At 39.0% G+C, this 23,277-nt stretch overlaps 1 protein-coding gene across 1 annotated transcript in view; it reads right to left on the bottom strand.

Moving 5' to 3' along the window:
* cacna2d4a (calcium channel, voltage-dependent, alpha 2/delta subunit 4a) overlaps positions 1-22,948 on the bottom strand; it is an 80,163-nt gene extending 57,215 nt beyond the window's left edge. The window contains exons 1-26 of the mRNA XM_054624442.1: positions 22,773-22,948; positions 19,009-19,090; positions 16,402-16,518; positions 15,913-15,972; positions 15,436-15,598; positions 15,199-15,330; positions 14,709-14,769; positions 13,038-13,188; positions 12,010-12,084; positions 10,751-10,840; positions 10,467-10,580; positions 10,233-10,311; positions 9,142-9,275; positions 7,583-7,660; positions 7,402-7,482; positions 7,136-7,210; positions 6,919-7,005; positions 6,730-6,801; positions 6,438-6,499; positions 6,185-6,252; positions 6,042-6,087; positions 5,836-5,933; positions 5,273-5,366; positions 5,018-5,110; positions 4,561-4,688; positions 2,306-2,374 (exon numbers count right to left, since the gene is read on the bottom strand). Coding sequence (XP_054480417.1) covers positions 2,306-2,374; positions 4,561-4,688; positions 5,018-5,110; positions 5,273-5,366; positions 5,836-5,933; positions 6,042-6,087; positions 6,185-6,252; positions 6,438-6,499; positions 6,730-6,801; positions 6,919-7,005; positions 7,136-7,210; positions 7,402-7,482; positions 7,583-7,660; positions 9,142-9,275; positions 10,233-10,311; positions 10,467-10,580; positions 10,751-10,840; positions 12,010-12,084; positions 13,038-13,188; positions 14,709-14,769; positions 15,199-15,330; positions 15,436-15,598; positions 15,913-15,972; positions 16,402-16,518; positions 19,009-19,090; positions 22,773-22,948 — 2,485 coding nt within the window. The remainder of the gene's footprint in view (positions 1-2,305; positions 2,375-4,560; positions 4,689-5,017; positions 5,111-5,272; positions 5,367-5,835; positions 5,934-6,041; positions 6,088-6,184; positions 6,253-6,437; positions 6,500-6,729; positions 6,802-6,918; positions 7,006-7,135; positions 7,211-7,401; positions 7,483-7,582; positions 7,661-9,141; positions 9,276-10,232; positions 10,312-10,466; positions 10,581-10,750; positions 10,841-12,009; positions 12,085-13,037; positions 13,189-14,708; positions 14,770-15,198; positions 15,331-15,435; positions 15,599-15,912; positions 15,973-16,401; positions 16,519-19,008; positions 19,091-22,772) is intronic.
* Positions 22,949-23,277: the final 329 nt, after the last annotated feature.

Genomic DNA, 23,277 nt, shown 5'->3' with positions numbered 1-23,277 from the left:
GTTTAAGTGAAGCAGCGGGTAGAACATCCAGTGAAGCAGCAGTGCATTATGGGTGATAATCATAAGAAAATCTACCATCAACATACACAAAAATCACTCTCCCTTAACATCAATTAATACAACCTTTCTGAAATATTCTCGACACGTACACTTTTGTGTATACTGTGCAGTTACTTTCATATAAATGCTGTATTGCATGTAGATGTAATATTTACTTCAGATCTTTCTGTCTGCTCTTTGTCACTGAGAATTTAATATAAGTACAGTAGCAGAGCTCTGTATTCAACATAATGTGACCTCAAAGTTTCCAAACAAGCAGAGAGAGACAGGACGAAGCAACACGGAGAAAAAAAAAAGAAAAAACATTAGGAATGAGAGTGAGATTAAGAGAGAGACAGAATAACATCTATTTTGAACTCTTGCTCTCACTTCTCCCTGCTCTCTCTCTGTTTCCAAATTCCAAGTATAACACGATTTTCACACCTGAGACAAATTCTACGAAAGCTGTATAATACAGATAAGCACCTTGTGTGTGTGTGTGTGTGTGAGTGTGTTTGAATGTGTATGGAGTGTTTTTCTGTCTGTCTGTCAGCATAATGAGACCTCTAGGTAAACACCTAGACATGAGCACACACACACATGTGTGCTCCGGGAATGCAGCTCTAGAGAACTCGAATAATTATGTCTTATGAGTGTGTCAGACACAGATGGGTTTACCAGGACAAAATACGCAGCAACACTAACACCAACAAGCAGTGAAACAAAGCCAGAGACCGTGAACTGTAAGACAAAATGTGTCTGCGGAATATAAAAACTTAAGCACAGACATTCTCAAATACAGCTCCATAAACCTTTTCCTTACGGAGCCATCTGGAACATCTTTAAGAAAAGATTATCATAAGAAGCCTCAGTGAAATTAGGGATTAGGAGTGATTGAAACAGACAGAACAAAGGTTCAGTACTCTCCAGGCATCACAGGTACGTGATAACTATTAGAGCTTCAGGGATACTTTAACAGGCATCACAAACATATTGGTATGTTTGTGTGTATGTGTCAAAATGTAAAAAAAAAAAATGCTGAGCAGTAAACTACAGCAGTACATGTTTTGAGGTTCATTTTTGACCTTGGAAATAGCAGATGAAAGAAAATGTACATTCTCACCCCAAGTTCAATTTAGTAACTGTTCTGGACCTTTTGATTATATCACACGATCTTTATCAGCAAAAAGAGTTTGCCCACTTTGAATTGTAGATGTTCAAATTTACATTTTGTCATTGCGCTTTCAGGACTCCTTGTCCATGGTGGAGGATTAATTCCATGACAAGACTGTATGATGATGATGTATAAGATGAAGATCATACGATATAATCAAAAGCTCTGGAACATCTACTAAATGGACATTGTGGTAAGATTGTTCTCTCAAATGAAAGTTTTATTGTCAGCATTTTTGTGGACTAATTTATATTTATATATATATTTTCTTTATATGTCTTTAAAGACATTATTTGAAATAATTTAGTTGTCACATTATCATATATTTATTGTTACTGATATTTTTTAAACAAATGTTATTGTTAAACTGTTAAATAATATTATTTACACACCTGCATAAAAAATTGAATATCGGACAGCATCTGGTCGTCGGCATGTCTTCATTCCAAAGAACTGATGACAGTATTGGCCTCAAAAATCCATTATTGGTCAAGCTGGGTAATAATCACAATATCTGTCTAAATTGTTTATCCTGTTGTGTTCACATCTTGGACAAATTTCACACAGCTCACAAAATCCTCCTGTCTTCAAAAGACCTTGTTATCTTAGTCAGAGCATCTTCCAGCAAGTACAATAACAGGATGAGTAAATACCAAACTGTGAATGAAACAAGCCAAGCTCTTTTTGTTGACAACAAAACAAAACCATGACCAATGACCATTAGTCACTGAATTCAACAGCACATCCAATAAGCATTGCACTGACAAATCAGCACATCAATAACCACACGCTGATTGTAAAGTGGTGATAACAGCAATCACCATCCAGTAAGCAAGTTCATTGTCACCAACTTAGCAGCCATATTACCATGTGAAACGGCAAAAAAAGATGGGCAGGGTGAAGAGAGAAAGAGCCTCGAATGAAGAGGCAGAAGATGCTTTTAAATATGAAGGGAGAGGACGCTTTGCAAGAGAAAAGGAAAGTTTAGAAAGAGAGAAAACTGGACGGGCATGTGTTGCAATGAGGAGAATTAAAATGTGTGTAAAAGACAGAAAAAGAGAATGTGTATCATAACAAAAATTGTCATCCTACCTCCAGCGATGGCGGTTTTCTTTCCCACCGTTACAGTGACAGCAGTGGTAGAGATCACTATCCTCCCTGCTGGTAGAGCAACACACGCAATTAGCAAGAATTTATAGAACTTTATCGACACATGCATGTAGGAACAAGGTTGCATGCAAGCACATCCCAACACACATATAAATCCCTTCCAAACAGGTACACGTGCACGAGTATATGCATGCACAGGAGCTGAAAAGGTTTTCTCACATAATGAATATATCAATTGTAGTCTGTGAACACTTACTGTGGTAGTGACAGCTGAAGTATTAGTGCCAAAATGTGTTTAGACAGTGTTGAGTTTGGACTCAGTAGGTAACATTTATTAAAGTCTTGCAATCATCTTCTGTGAGTCTATTCACAGCTGATGCCGACTGTCAGCAAGCCACAATCCAGCCAGGTTAACACTTTAAGCGTTATGTAACAGAGTATGAAAGCTAATACACTCATAACAAAGGGAATATATGTGTGTGTGTGTGTGTGTGTGTGTGTGTGTGTGTGTGTGTGTGTGTGTGTGTGTGTGTGTGTGTGTGTTGTGTGTGTTTCCCTTTGTTTATATTTCTGTTATTCATACTTTTATTATATAAAACAAAACTATTATATACCTGTATGACAATCACACATTCAGGACATTTTGCAATTTGGATGAGAATTGAATTTCTTTGTTTGTTTGCTTACCATTGCATATTCTAGCATAATGTAGTAACAGAATGAGAGAGGTGATACAGTCAAAAAAATCTATGAAACCAGATTTTTACTTCTCAACAAGTATTTATCGAAGACAGAGAGCTATCGACCCGGAACAATGAAAATGTACCAGAGAGCTTACTGATCCCTGAGAGAGGAGAGGAGGTTCCCATACTTTATGCATGCTCATGCCGCAAGAGAAAGAGAGAGGGAGGAGGAGGAGGAGGAGGAGGAGGAGGAGGAATGAGACAGAAGAAAAAAAGAGAAACAGAGCAGAGAAAAACAGAGAAGGTGTAGAAAGGGAAAACAGAGACCACATCCTTTGTCATGCTTTTCAGTTAGGGGTTAGGACGAACAGAAAGAGGATGAACTAAGACGAGGAGGCATGCCAAGTATCAGTAAAAGTTTTCCTCTACCCTCCTCCACCTCTTTCGCCTCCCTTCGTTTCCTCCCTCCCTCCTCTGCTGCGAGCTCCACCTCCTCTGCCCTCAAGGTGGTGCTATAGTCAGCCTCATAGTCCCTGAATGTATCTAAACACAACAAACTATGTCTGACAACGACCTAAAACATATTTAAGACAATTTGTGTTAATTTGTACTTTAACGCCAAGGTTTAAAATGATGGCAGTATTATAAAATGCTTCATTATATTAATGTCACATGGAACATCTTAAAATGGGACTTAAAAAATGAGCCTCAAACTTTCCAAAGTGTGAACATCTTATACTATCTTACAGTATATTTTAAATCTGTAGATTTATTACATACAGAATAGTAGCTGCTTTATTTGAGGTTTTCATGCTGGGTGAAAAAATAAACAGCTCAAAAGCACTCAACAAACTCCATTAAATTTGAACCTTTGAGAGAGTCAGGAAGTGAATTCTGTCATGAGGTAGGGCAGTATTATCAGCCTCCTACTAACTAAATATTTTAATAATATCACATTTAAGTCTGCGCTATTTAGTGAAGATTAAATTTAAATTCTGTCCTTGGTTGCTGTCTAAAGCAAACCTTTCTTTTAAGCATTTTAAAAAAGATATATAATTCAAGCAGAGCTCAATAAGAAATTGAAATGCAGAGGCAGAGAAGTGTCAAGGTCAAAATCTCATCTTTTTACTGACTTTCATTTCTAGACTACATATACAGATGGAGTTAAGTGTTAGTGCGAGGTGATCATAAATATGACGACAGTAGCTGTTAACATTCTCAGAAGCTGCTGATGATCCTTCAGAAGCAGCAACATTCACAGAATATAAACTTCAGAATAAACCCAAATAGAATATCCATCAAGACTAAACACTTCATGGTTGAATGGCTACGTTTTTTCAAACTGTTGGATACAAATTGAATGAATATACAACAAAGTGAAAAGAGAGGAGCGATTGCAGCCTGCTGACCAGATAAATGAGCCTGTCGCCGAGAGATATTTGGCTCAACCTGCTGAAAATGACTGAGAAAATTGGAAATAGAAAAAGCACAGAAAGTGTGTTGTCTGTCCATGTATGTGTGTACGTGTTAGACCAGTAAAATTATCTCCACTACCTTTAGTGTCCTGTCTGGGCATGTAGTATAGAAACTGTCCAGCTGGGTACTCGGATGCTCTGCGGTACCACACTGGGAAATGGTCCAATGTGAACATATTCTCCATGTCTTTGGAGGTCAGGAAAGACCTGGGGAGAGATAAAAATAAGCTTAAAAAAAAACCATACTCTCTGCTGCCTAATTATGATGACAAAAGTTGAGGGAAGAAAAAAGAAAAAAAGTAGAGCATCATTTTACAATTATTAACAGCTGCATTTTTATTGACAACCAGAGAGCGAACTCTCATCTTACTGTAAATTAAAACTTCAATTCAGACCTTTAACTACTATGACTATCATATAAACAGTTTTAACTAATGTAACCCCAGTGTTAAACATTTTGGTCGTGGACATAATGGTATGAATAATTCAATGTGATGATATTTAATGTACAAATAATGAAACATTTTCGGACTCACTTGGCAACTCTTTTCTCAATACCAGCGTATCTCTGGAACCTCATCAGGCCGGAGCGGGTCCCCAAGAATGCAGTTTCTACCCCCTCATCCATACTGAAAGATACAAAGCGAGTCAGACATACAATAAGAGGAAGGTGGAGCAGATAGAGGGGTTCATATTTGTAAAAAAAAAAATAGATGAAAGTGAGTAATCATGTAAAAAGTACATGTCTTAACTCAACATGTATGTGGGTGTACATGTGTGTTAATATTCACCCGGATGTGTTGAGCATGAGAGCGGTCCAGTAAGCTTCCATAGGAGCCGTGACCACAGCATCAAAAAGAGTTTGTTGCAACAACTTCACGTCACCTGTCGAGAGAAAACATAAGAGATATTACTTATGAAACAAAGGACTGAGGCCAAAAAATAGGAAGAGAGAAAATAAATATTTAGCACTGCATGAGGCCAACAGTTTGGAAGATAACAATCACAATGTATCAGAATGTTATTATACCTGAACAGACAAATTATTTGATTTACATTTTTTAAAGACACTATTAAACTATTGCAACTTTCATAAATACACTGTACACCTCAAAAATCATTTGGTTAATAAAATGTCTAATATTCCTGATGTGACTGAGAATATTTTTTTTTTCAAAAGATCAGAAACTAAGTTTATATGGATGCAGTGTATAAGGATACTATATGCTGTGTGAGTGTGTTATGTTCTCTTCAGATTTCAGGTATGTATGTAAACACACAGTAGAGAGTTGCAGAGTTGAGGTGTGTTTTATTTTTACTAAAGCAAAACATGATGATAAAAGTGTCCACTTACACTCCAGATCTGGTTCTTTGCCAGTGAGGTATCGCACCACCGCCTGCAACTGGCTCAGCTTACGATGGGCCGGGTCAATGTCTGTCTCACAGTAGGTCCTACAAGCACACAAATAACATAATAATAATAAACTGTAGTCATACTGTCATGAAGAGTTACAACCACTTAAACTGGTTGGAATCCCATACTATCTATGCAGTACTCACCATTCACTGGCTATGGTCAGGTCTGGAGCCAGTAAGTCATGGAGACCTGAAGTAAAAAAAAAAAAAAAAAAAAAAGACACACAAGAGAGCGTAAGAAAATCAGCACAAGTACAGAGAAACTAAGACAGAAGGGAGAGACTTACCCTCCTCAACAGAGACGTTTCCAATGAAGATATACTGTCCATATCCTCTAGTCAGCACTATACCCAGACTGTCAAATACAGAGAAGGCTTTTTTACTGACAGAATGAATCATGTTCATATCAACTATTATTTCCTACAAAATGCATTTGCTGCCACAGAATTAGAAACAGTATTATTGTTAAAATAATTATTTCATACAGGTGTTGCTTTGTTGGCTATGATTAAATAATTCTGTTAAAGCGATCAGACAAACCTGAATGGTGTCTCGTTGATGACGGTGTAGAAGTAATCATTCTTCAGGAACATCACTCTCCTCTGTGAGAGACAAAGAGTGTATAAAAATGATTATGAACGCAGAGAGGAAGAAAGACAGTATGTACTTAAAAGACAAAAAATACAAATGGACCATTAAAACTTGTCACCTTAAGGGATACAAAACTTAAATGATACAGGAAAAAAGAAAATGAATCCCGACAAGAAGAAAGAAAAGCTCCTCTTGCTGGCGTTTCACACACAGGCACACTCACAAAAACAAATGTACTCACTCCTTTATCTACAGTCGCTCTCACGTCTAGCCCCATCGTCCCAGTTTCTCCTTTAACCATGGCAGTCCTCAACTAAAACATAAACATTGCATACTTAGCTTCATTTGTTTAAACATTTTTTGATTGAACAACAGCTAAAACAGAGTCGAAAAAAACAGAAATGTGTGTGTGTGAATGTGTGTTGCTTACTTTCTCGTCCGTGTCTTCCCATTCCACTTCAGCCAGATCAACACTGTTATAGTTGGGTTTTGGCTTCAGCGTCTTCCCTTCTTTATACTGTCACAAACACACAAACAAACAAAGCGAATTACAAGTCTTTAGGAACCTATCCTATATTATCCTATACAAAGTTTCAGCAGTTTCTCAGCTGCAATAATTCACTGTACAATACAATGTTTGTCTGTACCAGAGGTCGTAGGTCAGGGTGTGACAAGATGTAGCCGTTGTTAGTGATGAGGTATGCGTAACCATGGACACCAAGCTGAGGAGACAGAAAGAGGTGAGGACACAACACACTGCACTAAAGCGCAACAACACAGATCATTAACATGTAATAATAAACATTATATGATGACTCAAATGTCACTGGCATGTCTTACAGAGGAATCGATCCAGAGTATATATACAGTATTTCAATCCTTGTTTGTGACACATATATTGTGGATAGTTTACCTTGTATCTTGGTGCTAATCTCATCAATTCTTTCAAGGCCACATCAGTTCCTACCACTCCCAGCAGAATCCCATGTGACAACTACAGGAGACGCACAACAAGTTCATAAATGCACAATTTCAAATGACATCTGTTGAGGCTAATAATATTGTATTAACAGTGATTAAAAATGAATACTTACAGTCTCTTTTTTCTTGCTGAACACAGGCATGGCTACAGAGGTCATGAGGAGCAGGCTTTGGGCCTGACTGTTGAACAGCTGTGGGACACAAATACACAAGAACAGCCACAATTAATTACTCTGCCTTGTTTTTGTTGACAAGCTTAATTAGTTTGCTAAATTATGCCCAAACAACTGTAAATGTAAATTAAGTTGGTAGAGTTCATTGTTGATGACCAAAGGGGCAAAATGAAATGGACAGAAACATTAGCAGTATTAAGCTAACATACAGATGAAAAGCAATGAGAAACTAAGTTATGTTTAGTCAAATATGCTCCTGTAGAGCTATAAGATAAGTAAAAAGTTAAGTAGTGGAGTCGAGTTTCAAAACACTAGGTTGCAATGTCAAAGCAGCATTTTATCCTAGAGGCTTCAGGTGAAAAACTAGTTGAAAACCACTGACATTCTATTGGAGCAAGGGTAAACAGTTGCATTCAGGATAAACAAATTACTTGACACAGCTAGAAACGTTTAGCGGCTAAGCAAGACATCACAGAAACTATTTACTGTATTTTATTAATTCTATTATGAATACTGTACATGAAAAAGAAAGTTTAACAAAGTTACTTTAAAGCTCTGCGTATGATTACCTCTTTTGTAGTTGGTAACTGAAGGTGAAGATGGAAGAAAAAGACAACACCAAGCATGAAATGGCAATGAGCAGATATGACACATATGGTACAGATGAGAACAGATACTGAAATAGAAGGGGAAATAAAAAGCAAAAGGGCAGGTGGAGGTGGAGTAGCTAAAGATGCACTAGAAAGGAACATTTAGAAAGGGTAATTATTTTGAAATGTATACTAATTTCTGCTTGAGCAACTGGCTTGTGATGGATTTTTGCTGGCTGTGTTGCTAAATATTTATCAGAGCTTTACTAGTAACATTACAATGTTGTTAAAAGTGCACCAAGGTGATCCTGTTTGAATTGTGGCACATATGTTTATAAATTAAAAATATAATTTTGCAAGTCAAGAAATTCCCTGAGCGGTTTGACACAGAACTAAATGGTACTTCGACAAACCAAAACATGGCTAACTGTGCTTCATGACTTGCAAGTTAAGAATTGACAAATATATGTGTAATTCATGGCCCATGTCAAAGGGATAAAACACTTTTAGGCTCTCGCCGTTAACTACTGCACATATTCATTACGGTCCCATGGTGGTCCACCGGAATGGGAAGGGACTTTGCCTCTCTATTCATCCCAGGTACCAATTTAATCTCCTAGCAACATCCTTACTACACAGAACACCATAAAAACAATGTAACCACCACCAATTTCTGCAATAGCAATTGAAGCAGAAATTGCTTTGCAACAACCTTGCATCATCTGTCACTTGCCATTAACTACCATACATATGTTTTTCGAAATAATATCCCAGGAGAAACATCCGAAGGGCAGGGACTTTGCCTCTCTGTAGAAATTGTATAATGGATCACTATATATATTATATATAATATTGAAACAAGATAATAATGTGTGTTGCCCAGCAAGCATATGGGAGAAGCAGACTGACCACACTGTCCATGTAGGCCTCAGTCCAGATGATGTCGTGATCGTGGTTGATGACCATTGGTCGGCTGAGAACATGGAGGTACTCCATAACGTTTTCCTGGACGTCAGCCAGTGTGGAGACGTGTGTGTAGTAACCTGCAGGACACACAAATACATGTACACACATAGAATATATCACATTACTCAGATGGAAAAACTAGGAGCCATACATTTTAGCAAAGAAAATGTTGACCATATTATTTTTCATCTTTCTGCTTCTTGCCTTTGGGTATTACATTTAGAGCAACAAACTCATTTATCCGACTTCAGAAAAAAATGTGCTTTTGACATGTTTTTAAAGCTTGGCTTAGTCTAAGGTTTATGGAATTTATACAACTGGGAGACAATGACGTCAATGGGATACCTGCAGTGAAGCTGCTCAGTGACAACAGGATACTGAAGCACTGCCAGGTATGAATGTGTGCAACCTTATTCCCCTTTGTAATGTCTCCACAAGAGTGTCGCTGTGGATATTATTAAGTAGACCTGCTCACTCAACTAAAACTGTCATAGGCTTTAGCAGCAGTATAACAGTAAGCATGTCTATTTATGACAGACATTTTGTTGTTGGCAGAGGCAACTATCAGTGTACGCAACAGAAGGGAGTGCACCTGTTTCCTATTCCACAAAGAGTCACACAGGAACATATGATGTTTTTTGGCCAGGGTTGTGTTTATAGGGTATCTGTGCTTATAATCAGGTATTTAGTCAGGGATTTTTGATGTGCACAGAGCAGGATAAAGTGATTATTTTCAGGTCTGAGCTGCTGCATGACCCCATGTAATTCACAAGAGGGCAGCACCTGATACCCAGTCCCACACAGCACCACCTGGGAACAACACAGAAAGCCAAGAGACCTCCTATAACATGAAGGGGGACTCTGTTTTATTTAATACTAAGCAGTTCATTGCAGTGTTTTTAAAATATATTACTCTACTTTTTTGTGCTGATATTACCTAACCTTCCTATCCCAAATTTTGTGACAGAGCCATGGAGTCAACCTAGCAATTTACATCACAAAGCAGATTCTTGACTGATTGATCCCCATTTTACCCTTGTTGTTGCAGGCAATCCATTTTACATTTTCAGCAAATGTCACCTCCCGTCCAATCAGATAGGTGAAAACTCGAACCTGGGGAGACAATAAAGTATATAGTGAGATGGGATAAACTAATGTATTACTCCTAACAGCCTTAATGCTATCAGGGATTTGTGTTTGTGTGGTTGCACTGGTGCTTGTAGTTGATTATGCTTGTGTGCGTGTGTGTGTGTGTGTGTGTGTCATACCCGTCGTTCTGGCCAGTTGAACTCTTCAAAAACACTCTGGAAGTCCTCCATGGCTCCGTCTGTTATCAGCATAATGGCCTGGTTACACAGGCTGCCCTGGCCCAGTGCTGCAGCCTAAACACACACACAATTTACTGGATATTGGAAGGTTGTACAACAGACCTGTGAATTGTGTAGTGAAGATATAGAATCTCCAAAGAGTTAACTGGATTTTATTTTTGCAAGCAAAGCTGTGTATTGTTAAGATCTAGCAGTTGCTGTGAATGTTGCGAAGAGCCACAAACCTCATTGAGGATCTTAAACGACTCCTTCATTGCATTTTTCACTCTGCCCTCGCCTTTGACATGAAGCCCCTCAACCAATAGCTTGAAATGCTGTGAGAGAGACACACAACATATAAACACAGAAATTGTCACATAGCCACGAATGTTATCCTTTTGGTTAACGCCGGTAACCGTAGAAAAGAAGGGAGAGAGATAGATCATGAGGGAGAAGGATTATCCCCGGCTCATTGGCACACTGAACAATTATGGCAAAATCACTTAAACACCAAGAGGTAAAAATTCATTTACACTTGCATACAACACACACACACTATGATGAATGGCCACATTGTTGCGGGTGGCACCACTGTGCAGACACGGGATAGACCTAGCCTTTGTGGGACTCTTAACAGAATTGTATATCCTGTAACTGAAATTATTGCTTATGATTATTATTGTATACTCTGATACCCAAATGTAACAAAGCTGTTTCCTTTAAAATGTTTTTTTTGCAATTTGCATGTATTTTTGTAATAACCTTGAAATGACCAAGACATGAGAACATTTACTTAAATATGTATAACTCTATCATGCCAAAAAAAATCAAGGAGAGTCTAGGCACCTTCAGCATCCATTTAAGGCCTTTTTGGGCCCCTAGTATGCCTTTTCTTTCCCCATTCACGGATTTAACTGCCCAACATTTGACAAAACTGAAAACAAAAATTACTTAAAAAATACAAATTTAACTCGTTATGACTGAACATGGAAATAGTTGTTTGGGAATGTAGGAACTCTTATACAACATCCACAAAACTCAGTCGTCCCGTGTGTGTCAGCCAACATCTGTAAGCCCATTCTGTTACGGCCTGCCTCTAGGCATTAAACCAATCAAATCTCTTGTTGACAGGTCATGTGACCTACTTAAAATTGACAGAGGCCTTGCGACCTCACCTGATCTGGGATGATGTGGAGGGGATTGAAAGTAGGGCATACATCCAACACGTAACGCACACTCACACAGAAAGGGACTGGGCAGACTGAGAAGGTGTTGGTGTATTAAAAACAGGAGACCAGAGGAAGGGGGGGGGGCAAAGCAGCAGTAAAACAATGGGATATTAATATGAACGCCTACTTGTTAATTAAAATTTTAATGTGATGTGAAGACAGTGTAATGTATTGAGAGGATTAGCAGAGTTTAAGGGAATTAATTAGCTGTCTAGCTTGTGTTTCCACTATGTGTGTGTGTGTGTGTGTGTGTGTGTGTGTGTGTGTGACGTTACCTCTCTGTTATCCAGATCAGCTTGTACCAGCGTTCCTTTGAAGCAGGGTTCCACGTAGCGAACGTAATCACTGTACTGGGGAGAGAAACCAAATATGTTACTCAATATGAACAATGATCTGCATGATTAACAGTCAACATGATTGGCCTTTGTAACAGGTGATGATTAAGTTTTACTACCCTCAAATCAAACCCTCAATCAATCCCTAAATATCAAAATATATCTTAACTACATAACACTTATTTCCTCCAGTCCATGTGTGATTCTATGACACAGAGACTATTTAACTGTTATTAATCTGCAACTATGAAAGTGAATGAAAATATTTGAATGCTATATTATTAATATGAATGTAATAAATATATTTTTTTATTTGTTTGTTTTTTCAGATGAAATTTAAACATGGTGTTTATCATCCTGGAAGCTGCTAATGCACGTGGGCATGTTGTCTTGGTTGTATATTTAATCTACTGATAAAACATAGATATAACCACTGTCAAATTACATACAAGTGGGATTTAAACCCTTTCTATTTTAAAATAAAACTTTAAAAAACACTCATTCTACTGCATGGTCAGTTTCTTTGAGAGGAGTGTAGCTTTAAATTCTGTGTAGAAACAGCTTAAGGGCAGCGGATTTGCCGGAGGCGTATGATTACACACACAGTAATACCAGGATAAACCATGCTTATTACACCGATTTGTAGTTGTAGAACTGAACGCAGCCAAAATCCTGAAAAACCTGAAAACAAAATGAATTTTGAAGCTTTGATGGTACTGAAAGTAAATGCCTGTAGCAGATTGTGTGTTTGATGTGTGTATTCGTGCCTGTTTGCCTGTGTTTCCGCGTATTTCCCCTGGTCTCTGTACTATACCTGTGCATTAGCTTGTCTGTGTGTTTTTATTTCAACGTGTGTGTGTGTGTGTGTGTGTGTGTGTGTGTGTGTGTGTGTGTGTGTGTGTGTGTGTGTGTGTGTGTGTGTGTGTGTGTGTGTGTGTGTGTGTGTGTGTGTGTGTGTGTGTACTTACAGCTATGATATTAACAAAGTCATTTTCCCCCAGTGTGTCCAGGATTGTATTGATGGTGTGTTTGGCTATGGTCAATCTGAGCCCCTTCATGCTTCCACTGACATCCACCACGATTACCACATCTTTAGGCGACGTGGCTGCCTGGATATACCTAGAAAGAGACAGTAAAGACTTTGTCTTTATTGTAACACAAACCAAATTACACTAAGGGATGAACAAAGACTATTTTTTACCAGTAATCTACAGACAGACGGAGCAGGCGGAGTTTAAGCCTTATCCTTTTATGTTCTGCCTGAGTTCATGGAACTTGATGTACTTTAAATAAACAGTAATCTTTACAGGGAAGACAGTTTGACACGTCACAGTAGCAAAAGCACAGGTGTAAGTAATAAAATCAACGATAGGTTTCAGTGTCCCAGTGTTATGCCTGCTGGCTCACTTTTACACAGACACTTGAATCTAACGGAGCCGTCTTTAATGTTATTAGTAACACCTGTGCTTTTCCTAGCATGACAAGTCAATGTGTCTGCTGAGAATAAGGCCTGTTAATGAGATGTTCATGTGCAGCGTTAATTGTAAAAGACTATACAGCTGCTGATGTATAACCAAGTCTTGTCCCATTGCGGTATTTATGGATGTCTTTGACACATTCTGCACCCACAATTGGGGCTCTTAAGGGTAAAAGGAGGAATAGATCTACTTAGAGCCGCTGTCTCTCTTTTCAGCATATACTCTTTTTTTATTTAAGGGAACAAACTTTAACATTACAGTAAATTGTATCTATCTGCACTTGTAAGGGCACAGATAAACTAGCAGACTGATAAAATGCTTTTTCTTCGAACATTACCTGACAACTATTAAAGATGTCTTAAAAGTTGCACTTAAAAGGAGGATAAACTGTACTAAATGGGTAAAGACATTGATTCAGGAGGCTGAACAACTGCTGAAGTCAGAACGACTTCTCTCACTAACTGCCTCTGCAACAGATTCAACATGCTCAATCAGCCAAATAGTCGCTGATATGGGCAGACTGGTGGCAGCTTGACACACTGAAAAAACTATAAGTGATGTAGGGCCCTTCTTGTGCTCTTCTCTCTCTCTTCTTCCTGCTTCTTCCTGCTCTCCCTGTGTTCCTGATCAGATGATTAGTGGGTGGCCCTGCCCTCCATATTTAAAGGAGGCTGGAGGAGAAGGATCTCTCTAAACGACAAAGCAGCCTTCTGCCTGTCGTTTAGTTTTCTTTTTCTCTTTGTTTCACGTTCATCTCTTTTTCTTCTTCTAAGGATGAATGTCTTATTAGCTTTGTTTAACTTGTAGTTTAATTTCAATCCAGGCCTCCAGACTCTCATATTTTTGGTTAATTCATGGAATTACTTATAAATAAGACCTTTGTGCCTTTTTAAACTAACTCTCAGTAATGGTGTTCTTTGTATATGTTGCTGGTCACAAGGTTGACCCAAATGTTTCCCCGTTGTGGCCCTAGCAGTCAGCCATAGACACTTATGGCGCCCAATGGCTGCTGGCTTGGAGTGTCAGGCCCATAATTGGGGTTTGAGCTGAGTTGTTATGGTTCTTCTGTCATTCATTAGAGAAGCACTATCCTGCACTTACAAACATTACAGAGAGCTATGAATGTTCAAAGGGCAGATGTTGACAGGAATACATCCTTACCAGTTTCTGTTTCTGCAATCAAAGGTGACCACACCATTTTCATCTGGAATCCACTGGATCCCTGGAGACAGAGAGAAAGATAGAGGTTTAGCAAAGGCAGACGCTCACAACTGCTGATCGACTGCCTGGTTGGGTTAACGGATGGACAAATGAATGCATGGATGGATAGTGACAGACTGTCAAATAATGAGCGATGAGATAGCCGATGAGTAAAACAAGCTGTGTCACAAATCCTCTAATTACTCACATACACACACACACACACAGGAGAGAATTCACCAGCAGCCATATTGTAGCTGAGACTGAGTCATCACGTTTGACAGACAGCTTCCTGCATCATCAGTTGCTGTGTAAGTATTCTGTTTGGCTTGTGTTAGCTGCACATTCATCTCCAGCTCTGTTCATGTTGTCTTAACATAGTGACCACACAAGAGAAACGTGCGACCGAAGACGTTTTGGAGGATGTCCTAAATGTAGGATGTGTACGTACCTGGGTACAACCTGAAGAAGCCTGCAGCACTGCCAAAGTACTGCCAGGTCAGAGTTGGATCTTTCTGGAAGTTATCAATGAACACGTCATTCAGAGCCTCAGACATATAGGCTCCATTCAGAATATCTGGATCTACAGAGAGAGAGAGAGAAAGAAAGAATGACGTTTATATTCTACTGGCAATCACAATAATCACAGGCTGCATGTGTGTGTCTGTGTGTGTTCACACTTCTGTACCTCTGTTGTAAACATTAGTAGGAACTTGTATGTTACTCAGTTGTGTGTTGACAGGCAGTTTATTGAAGTGTTCATTCTTCTCCAGAGCGAATTCTCCTCCCAGCGACACTGGATTCCCATCCTCATCCACCGTGTTGACCAGAATGGAGTTAAAGTATTCAAACTAGATACAAGAGTTAAAAACATTGAAGACATGTGTAAAGATTCTACAGAAGTATATTTGTCTGTGTGGTGGGTCTGAAATAACAAAGTTAACTCGCATTGAGTTGTTGAATGCTTATTTTCTACACAAGCATATATGTTCCACAAGCAGAAAATCTTTAATATAGTTATGGCTATGATGGTAATAGTACAGTAGTGCAGACACAACCAAGTAGGGGTTACAATAAAGAATAGTATATTTTGGGTATATATCAGTAGTTAAAAACTTATAGGCCAAAAAGTCACAAACTGTGCACAGGGGTTAGTGTCACATACCGTTAGTGTTTCATTGTACTCGTGGTAAAGGTCAGCATCCTCTGCTGCTTCTGCCAACCTCTGTGATAAAATACACCAGGTTAAGGATACAAACTGAGCAAATAATTCACATCCAAACCAAAGAGGGCAGGTGCTGAGCCGAAAGTGGAAAGATCATGAAAAAAAACAAATAACTAGCTTGCAAACTGCAGCGCACCAATTTCCACTTATCTTTTACACCTCAGTAAGGTTACGAGCACAACTGATAGTCTTCAGTTCGAGTAGGTATAAGTATAAGGTATAAGTAAGTGGTGGGCATAAGTGATGTATAAAAGTTCACACCAATTCATCCCCTGAAGAAAGAACTGAAAATATATACAATAAAAAGAGGGAGACACTGAAAAGAGTGTCTTTCAGGACATTTAAACCATCTCATGTCTGCAGAAGAGCACATGTCAAAATGATTACCCTTAAGTGTTTGTTTGCTTTAACAGAGTGTATCATTTTTACCTTCACAGATTTCATCTTCCTCCCAAGCATCTCCTCCATCTCCTCTGCAAACTTCTTTACTAGCTCCTCTCCGTCCACCTCCTCTATCTTCACCACTGGCTCTACATCCTTGTATTTCTTTAAAAAATAAACACAGTTTTCTCATTAATAGCAGTGCTGAAAACTTACAGAGAATCCTTCAAGAGAAAGTGTGATCAATAAAACAAAAGAGAGTAAGGATTATAATATATTGCCTCGATTTGACTACCACCAAATGTATTTTTATATTTAAAAGTCACGTACACTATCTTGGTCAAATATACAATGGAAAACCACAAGCAGAGACACAGATAATCATGGAAGGGATCCTGGGATTATATCATTTTACACACACACACATACCCCCCACACATTCACAGTTAGTACGTATGAGGGTCAAGCGCTGACTTCATCCCCTCCCCAGACCCCGTCTCTAATCTGCAATATGACAGAGTGATGCCACAAGAAAACCATCCACTGCACACTGCGCCTCCTGACTGACATCTGTGCATGTTCTAATGTATTATTGTGGCTGCTAGTGGCTGGTGGGTTTTGTTCACTGAGCTACTGAATTAAAGCAGTTACATAAATGTAATCTAAGCGACGTCGTGCTGTTCTTGCCTGTGGACTGAGGAGTTAATTTCCGGCACTGATGATGAAAGCATCAGTCGTAAAGCTTTATGATGTATTTACAGTAAATTATTTTGGGGGGGGGGGGGGGGGGTAATGGACATTGGACTTGTTTTCTATTACAGGAAGATGATTATAAGGTTAAGTTAATTATTCATATTTAAGAAAAAGTTAGCAACTTTTGGGAGCCTGTTGACGTAGAAATAACTTCTGACAGCTTAGAATAGTGGGGAAACTATATGCCCTATTTGTTATTTAAAGTAAGCTTTTTTTCAATTACCATTACAGGGCAGAAACAGCCGGACTGAATTAGACAGATGAGAGAGACAAACAGATATGAATTAAAAAAGGGATGACGAAGAGCTCTATTAAAGCTCTCTGCAAATAACTGCAAAAGCCCCTTTCCAACCAAAAGTAAAGTTCAAACAATTTCTCTATTATCTTCTTATATAAACTCAAATACTCAATATCCTATTCAGTTTACTCAGGCAAGAAGACAGAGTCACTAAATGTTCCCCAGATAACGAGAAAGCCATCGATTAGACAGAGGTGGGTGATTAATGGCTTCTTGTTGCCGAGCTTAAACGAATGCACTGGGCGCTTTTTACACATCACTGACTAAATAACAGGATAAAGTGTGCAACTAGGAGACATCAGTCTACATTATATACACATACTGCTATTACTGATACTGTTACAACAGCAACTAGTTGTATTGCTACTACTATGACAACTGCAACTCCTACCATCCATTTACTGCCATGTCTCTGGGGTGGCTTGATCAAATTAGTCAGTATTTTTAATCTTATGTGGTTCTCACTCTGGAAACCTGTTTCTACCAACTAAACATTGATTTAATCGGAGGTTAATCCAGTCTACAACACAAGCACAAATATCCTACCGCGATTGCTGTTTTTAATTTTGGAAGAAATCTGTTAAAGTTGGTTATAGTGGATGTTTTGTGCTGTAGAACAGAAACATGAATTTCGTGAAACAAAAATATAGATACATAAATGCTGTAGAGGGAGATGGTCAGTAGTAGCATGTATCAGTGAACACACAGTGTGTGTGTGTGTGTGTGTGTGTGTGTGTGTGTGTGTGTGTGTGTGTGTGTGTGTGTGTGTGTGTGTGTGTGTGTGTGTGTGTGTGTGTGTGTGTGTGCAGATGGTGAGTGGGCCTGCTAGGTATTCTACAGGGTGGCATGCTGAGAAAGACCGTACATCCTAATTACTTAAAGACACACATACACACACAAACAAGGATAACCTCTTCTTCTGTCTCTAAGGTAAGTCACACAACTATGAACAAAATTCTAATTCAACTCAGTTCAATGAGCTACAGTATATCCGCATGACTTTTAATGCATGTACTGTTAAAGCACACTAATGTTTTTTTAAGGTCAACATCGTGTGAGTTTATTTTTGTGCTTTTGAATTAAGTGTGTCATGACATTGGTCTCTGGGCCATGTGCAGATGTTGTACAGCAAATGTATGCCAGTCAGTCGATCTCCCATTGGACGGTGGAGCAGAGGGGTGGGGGAGGAGCTACAGACCCCGCTCGACTCAGTCTCTTCTGCTCCACATCCAACTGTCTCCATTTACCATTAAGTACATTTATGTCTCTGTAATTAGGTCCTTGTCTTTGTATTTTCTTAATGCCAGCAGCCAAATTTGTAAATCGGCAATCTGCAATTAAATCCCCACAACCACCACCTCCCCCTCAACATCACTAATCTGTCCGTCTGAAATGGAAAATTACTGACACACAATATAATGTATCTTAATTCATCTCAGAACACATAAAACTGAGATGCCTTGGAAAATATTTGCATTTTGTGTGTATATGTATGTACTGGTTTTAGCTTGTGTATGTGTATCCATGTTTCTGTCTAACATCATGTGTGTTTGTGTGTATTTGTGGGTGTGTGTCTGTGTTTCTTAATGTGGGTGATCTCCTACCTTCTGTAGCAGTTTAGCTCCAGAGTATCTGGCGGACAGGGCAGCCAACTCTTTGCCAAAGGACACAGCCCACTGCTGCACCCTGGAAAGGGAGAAAAACACGATTAGTGACAGTTAATCAACGCTTTTATTGATGTCTATGAAAGAAATGCAATAACTTAAAAGGTACGGTCCAATCAGTCAAAGGGACTTTTCACATCATGGCAGCCCGAAAGATGGTCTTGCTTAGAACTGATCGACAAAACGTTACTAGATGATCTGTTGACCTTTGACATTATCAATAGTTCCAATTTATAAACCCTTTATAAAGAGTGCATTGCTTGCAAATGCATGCAATAAACTGAATAAAAGCACTATGAAGTAAATGTCACAATTGACTCCATTAGCAATAACTCATTGTGTTTAAGCTCTGAAACAATTGTTGAACAAATCATGTCTGAATTTATTTCACGGCTAGAAGCAGCAAAGTACTTCCCTAAAGTGTAACACAGCGCTTTGAGAAAAGGTTAATTGGAGAAAGAGATAAGGCCTCTTTCTAAATCGATTTATTTCACTTGTGTCTTTCCTGAAAAAATAACTTATAGCTTATAAAACAAGGTCCATAGTGAGAGTGACCCTAAAAAGCATGCAGCCAATTATGACAAGAGGTTACGGTACATTCACCAATTACAGATTAAAACAGATTACTGTGAAGGTGACAGTAGAAGCTGACAGTCAGATAGGTTACTCTGTGTTCTATAACATGAAGTAATGAAGTAATTCTACAAATCCTTAATGTGGATGCAGCCAAGGAGAGCTAATAGAGGTTAGAGAGTAGACAGGATGTGACAGATGGCTCAACCTATGGGGAGCCAGCCAGCTCGCTGCTGGTCAGCAGGCAGGGTAGCCACAGTTATAACATGCCAGCCTCAGTACTTAAAATACTGTCTTGACTGAAATGTGTGGTTCATTTTAAAATGTAGAGTGTTACTATTATCAGTTTTTTTTTTTCTTCGTTCAGTGATATCAAAAGCGCTCCTGACTGTTTAAGGTAGTTTAAATGTTTGTTGTGCCTCTAAGACCAAAGCTGTTAAAGAGCAAGGTTGACGTGAGCTACTATACCACTGTACAGGCCATGCAAGGACAGATTAAGATAGAGCTTTAGGCAGACCAAATACAACACAGTAAGTAACTCTCCATGGTTACGGTAAAGGCTGCAACTCACTATAAAACTAGTTTGACTTATGAAAATGACAAAATCTTACCCACAGCCTTTTATGAGGGTATCTAGGGTGTCTCACAGTCAAAAAAATGTGCTCATCTCCTAAGTTGTTGCCTAAATGTGTCATTTCTATTGATGTCTTTCTGACAGTTATCTGTTTGCCTCCTGACTGCAGAGCGATGTTCCCTCAGAGACTAAGGATTTGACCTTGTTGTCCTGAAATGAGCCAGAGGGGCCCTGCTGCCAAATCTTCCCCAGGCGGAGTGAAGCATTTTGGGCTCAGTGACCGTCGTTGCCCTGATGATCTCTGCTGACCCAGGAGCTTTAATCTCCCTTGTCACACCAGCCCGTCTAGTGACGGCACACGCTCTCTGAGCTGTGTAAGCGCAAAACTCACGCATACATAGTATATACTGAAACTGTACAATAAACCAGTGCTTTTTTGGTTTTCAGTGCAAGTAACAAAATGCTGTGTATTTCTGTTTCTCTGAGTTTCTCTGTCGCTCTCAACCCCTTCCACTTTAACACACATACACACACACACACACACACACACACACACACACACACACACACACACACACACACACACACACACACACACACGCAGTTAATAGGCTATTGTGGACTGACAGCACTGTATCGATCTGTTAGTGTTTTTAGTCAGCAGGAGGTCTGAAAGCTGTTAAAGGAAAAGAGCTTTGTCTGTTTTTTGGAGAACAAACAAACGCAGCATTTAATTCCCAAAAGAAAAAAATAGGGGGGAGAGAAACCGACCACATATTTAACAAAGTGAACGGTGCTGTGAAAACAAAACACATTAGGCATTATGAGTTATCACAAGTCCCTTGTGTAAAAGTCAGCTTTGTATTTGGGAAAGTGAATCATTTTTTTCCAGCACTGGTAGAAAATTTCCAAATGACATGATTTTAGGCATTTCTATTACTGTTCATATAAACAGGGACATAGAAGAGGAGTTATAAAAAAAGGTGGAAGTAGGTTGCAAATAAATCCAAATCAACAGATTTGTATAAATTACAATGATTTTTGTCACTGTCATTGTTTGATGTTACAATTTTTTTTGCCAATAAAGATCTGGGTGAAAAAAAACATATTTAATACAACGTTAAACGCAGCCCTACATACTGTTAGCTTTGACTGCACAATGTATCAATAGACATATGAACTGGAAAGAGTTTACAGCCATGCTAGCGGCTCTTTGAGGGTTTCCTTTTTTGTTATAATTGTTGAAATTCCCTTTACATCCCAACAGCACATCAAATGCTCTGACAAAAAAAAAAAAAAAATCTAGTATCTGTGGCTGTTGCAGGACTGTAATAAGCCTGTCCAACCAGCCACAGGCCACCTGTCAACCAGTTCTCACTCGGCCCATGCACTGATTGGGCTTCACTGGAGTCTTCCAAATGCTTCTAGCCTTACAACTGTGCGTACTAAGCCATGTTCCTTGTTTACGTTCATAATGATAATTTAAGGGGACTGGCGTTGGAGGGAGGCCTGAAGGGACGGGCTGTCAGTGTGGCCGGCTTGTCGACTTTCTTGCTAGATTTAGCCACATTTGGAGCTAGTGCTGCTAACTACTTTCATTGCAAAACAATTGGCAACAGTGAGCTTGGTTTTTATGTTGGATCATTTATTCAATGTGACGTTTTTTTTTTCCCCAATGTTACCTACCAAAGCTTTAAACACACTGGTGAGCTAAATGTTAACGTTGGCATGCTCACAATGACAATATTTACATGCTGATATTTAACAATTCTAAACATCCCAAGTTACTATGGCAATGAATAGTAACATTTGTGGAGCTAAGCAAACCCTAAATAAAAAACTAGAAACATAATCATCACCAAATGTGTTTTTTAATCAATATCTGGGCACAGCCAAATTCATACGTCATCTTCAAAATACTTGGCTGTAGCTGCAGAGAGGCTGCAGGATAGTTTGGCAGTTAGCTAACCCCCCCTATCCCACAGGTGCCCATATGGCCCATATGTGTCTGTGTGGAGCCATCCACCAAAATAGATAGAACATTATTGACTCATTCATCGAACGCGTGGCTTCAAAAAGGACAACGCTACATGTAGACTTGGCAGGGTGTCCACGGGGAAATGACCTGGTACAAATTGTTGATGTAATGTCTTAATAAGGAACAAGGTTTGCGGTATTCTTACTTGTATTTACTGCTAAAAGGCAGCAAATTGTGTTTCGTTGTAAGTGAGGATACAATCGTTGTAGCCTTCACAGGTAAATGCAATAATAGCAACTTTTGCAACAAGGCCAGATAAGGGAAGTCAGTCAAGTTAAGATCCTTGGTATAAATGTCATACAAATCTATGAGATTAAATATTTGAGTGAATTAATGAAGGTTTATTGAGTGAAAATTGTATGCGTTTTAAATGAAATTTACATGTGCATATTTGTCTCTCACAAAACCTGCATGATCGATAGCTTTTACAGTGACATCCAAACTTGATCTGACAGAAATGGTTCAGTTCCTGGGGGTGAAACGCTAAGTGTGAGGGTTTTGTAGTGGAACTGTACTCACGTTTCCGGTGAGAGCTTCATCTGGCCCTCGACCATCAGGCACAGCGAGCTGGAGAGGATAATCCACAGCAGCAGCACCAGCCTCCCTCTGTTCGGCCCACTTCTGTCCGATTTACTGGCATTCCCAGCGTTTCCCCAGATCCTGAGATTCATCCCTGCAGCTGCCACGATCCGCATCAGTCCAACAATTGTTGCACGCTGGCTCTAAGAGAAAAAGGATTAAATTAGGAGAGAGCAAAGTGAGATTAGAATGATGTATAGTGGATTTTTAGAGCTTTTTGTTGAGAAAACTACAATGAGACCAAAACCGTAAAGTTGCAGCATATTAACCCAAAATTGTGATAAAAGAGGGTATAAAACTCTATAGAGCTGAGCAGAAATGGGTGGGTGATTATTATCTGTGGGTTCGTCGCCATGAGCAACCATGATATATGTGATACATCCTTAATATGAAATATTGACTATAGCCGCTTTAAATTTGTACATAGCCTAATTTAGAAATTACA

This window comes from Anoplopoma fimbria, chromosome 23 (assembly GCF_027596085.1).
Source record: "Anoplopoma fimbria isolate UVic2021 breed Golden Eagle Sablefish chromosome 23, Afim_UVic_2022, whole genome shotgun sequence".
Lineage (NCBI taxonomy): Eukaryota > Metazoa > Chordata > Actinopteri > Perciformes > Anoplopomatidae > Anoplopoma > Anoplopoma fimbria.
The sequence above is the reverse complement of the archived record's forward strand: the minus strand, read 5'-3'. Positions and strand labels throughout refer to the sequence as shown.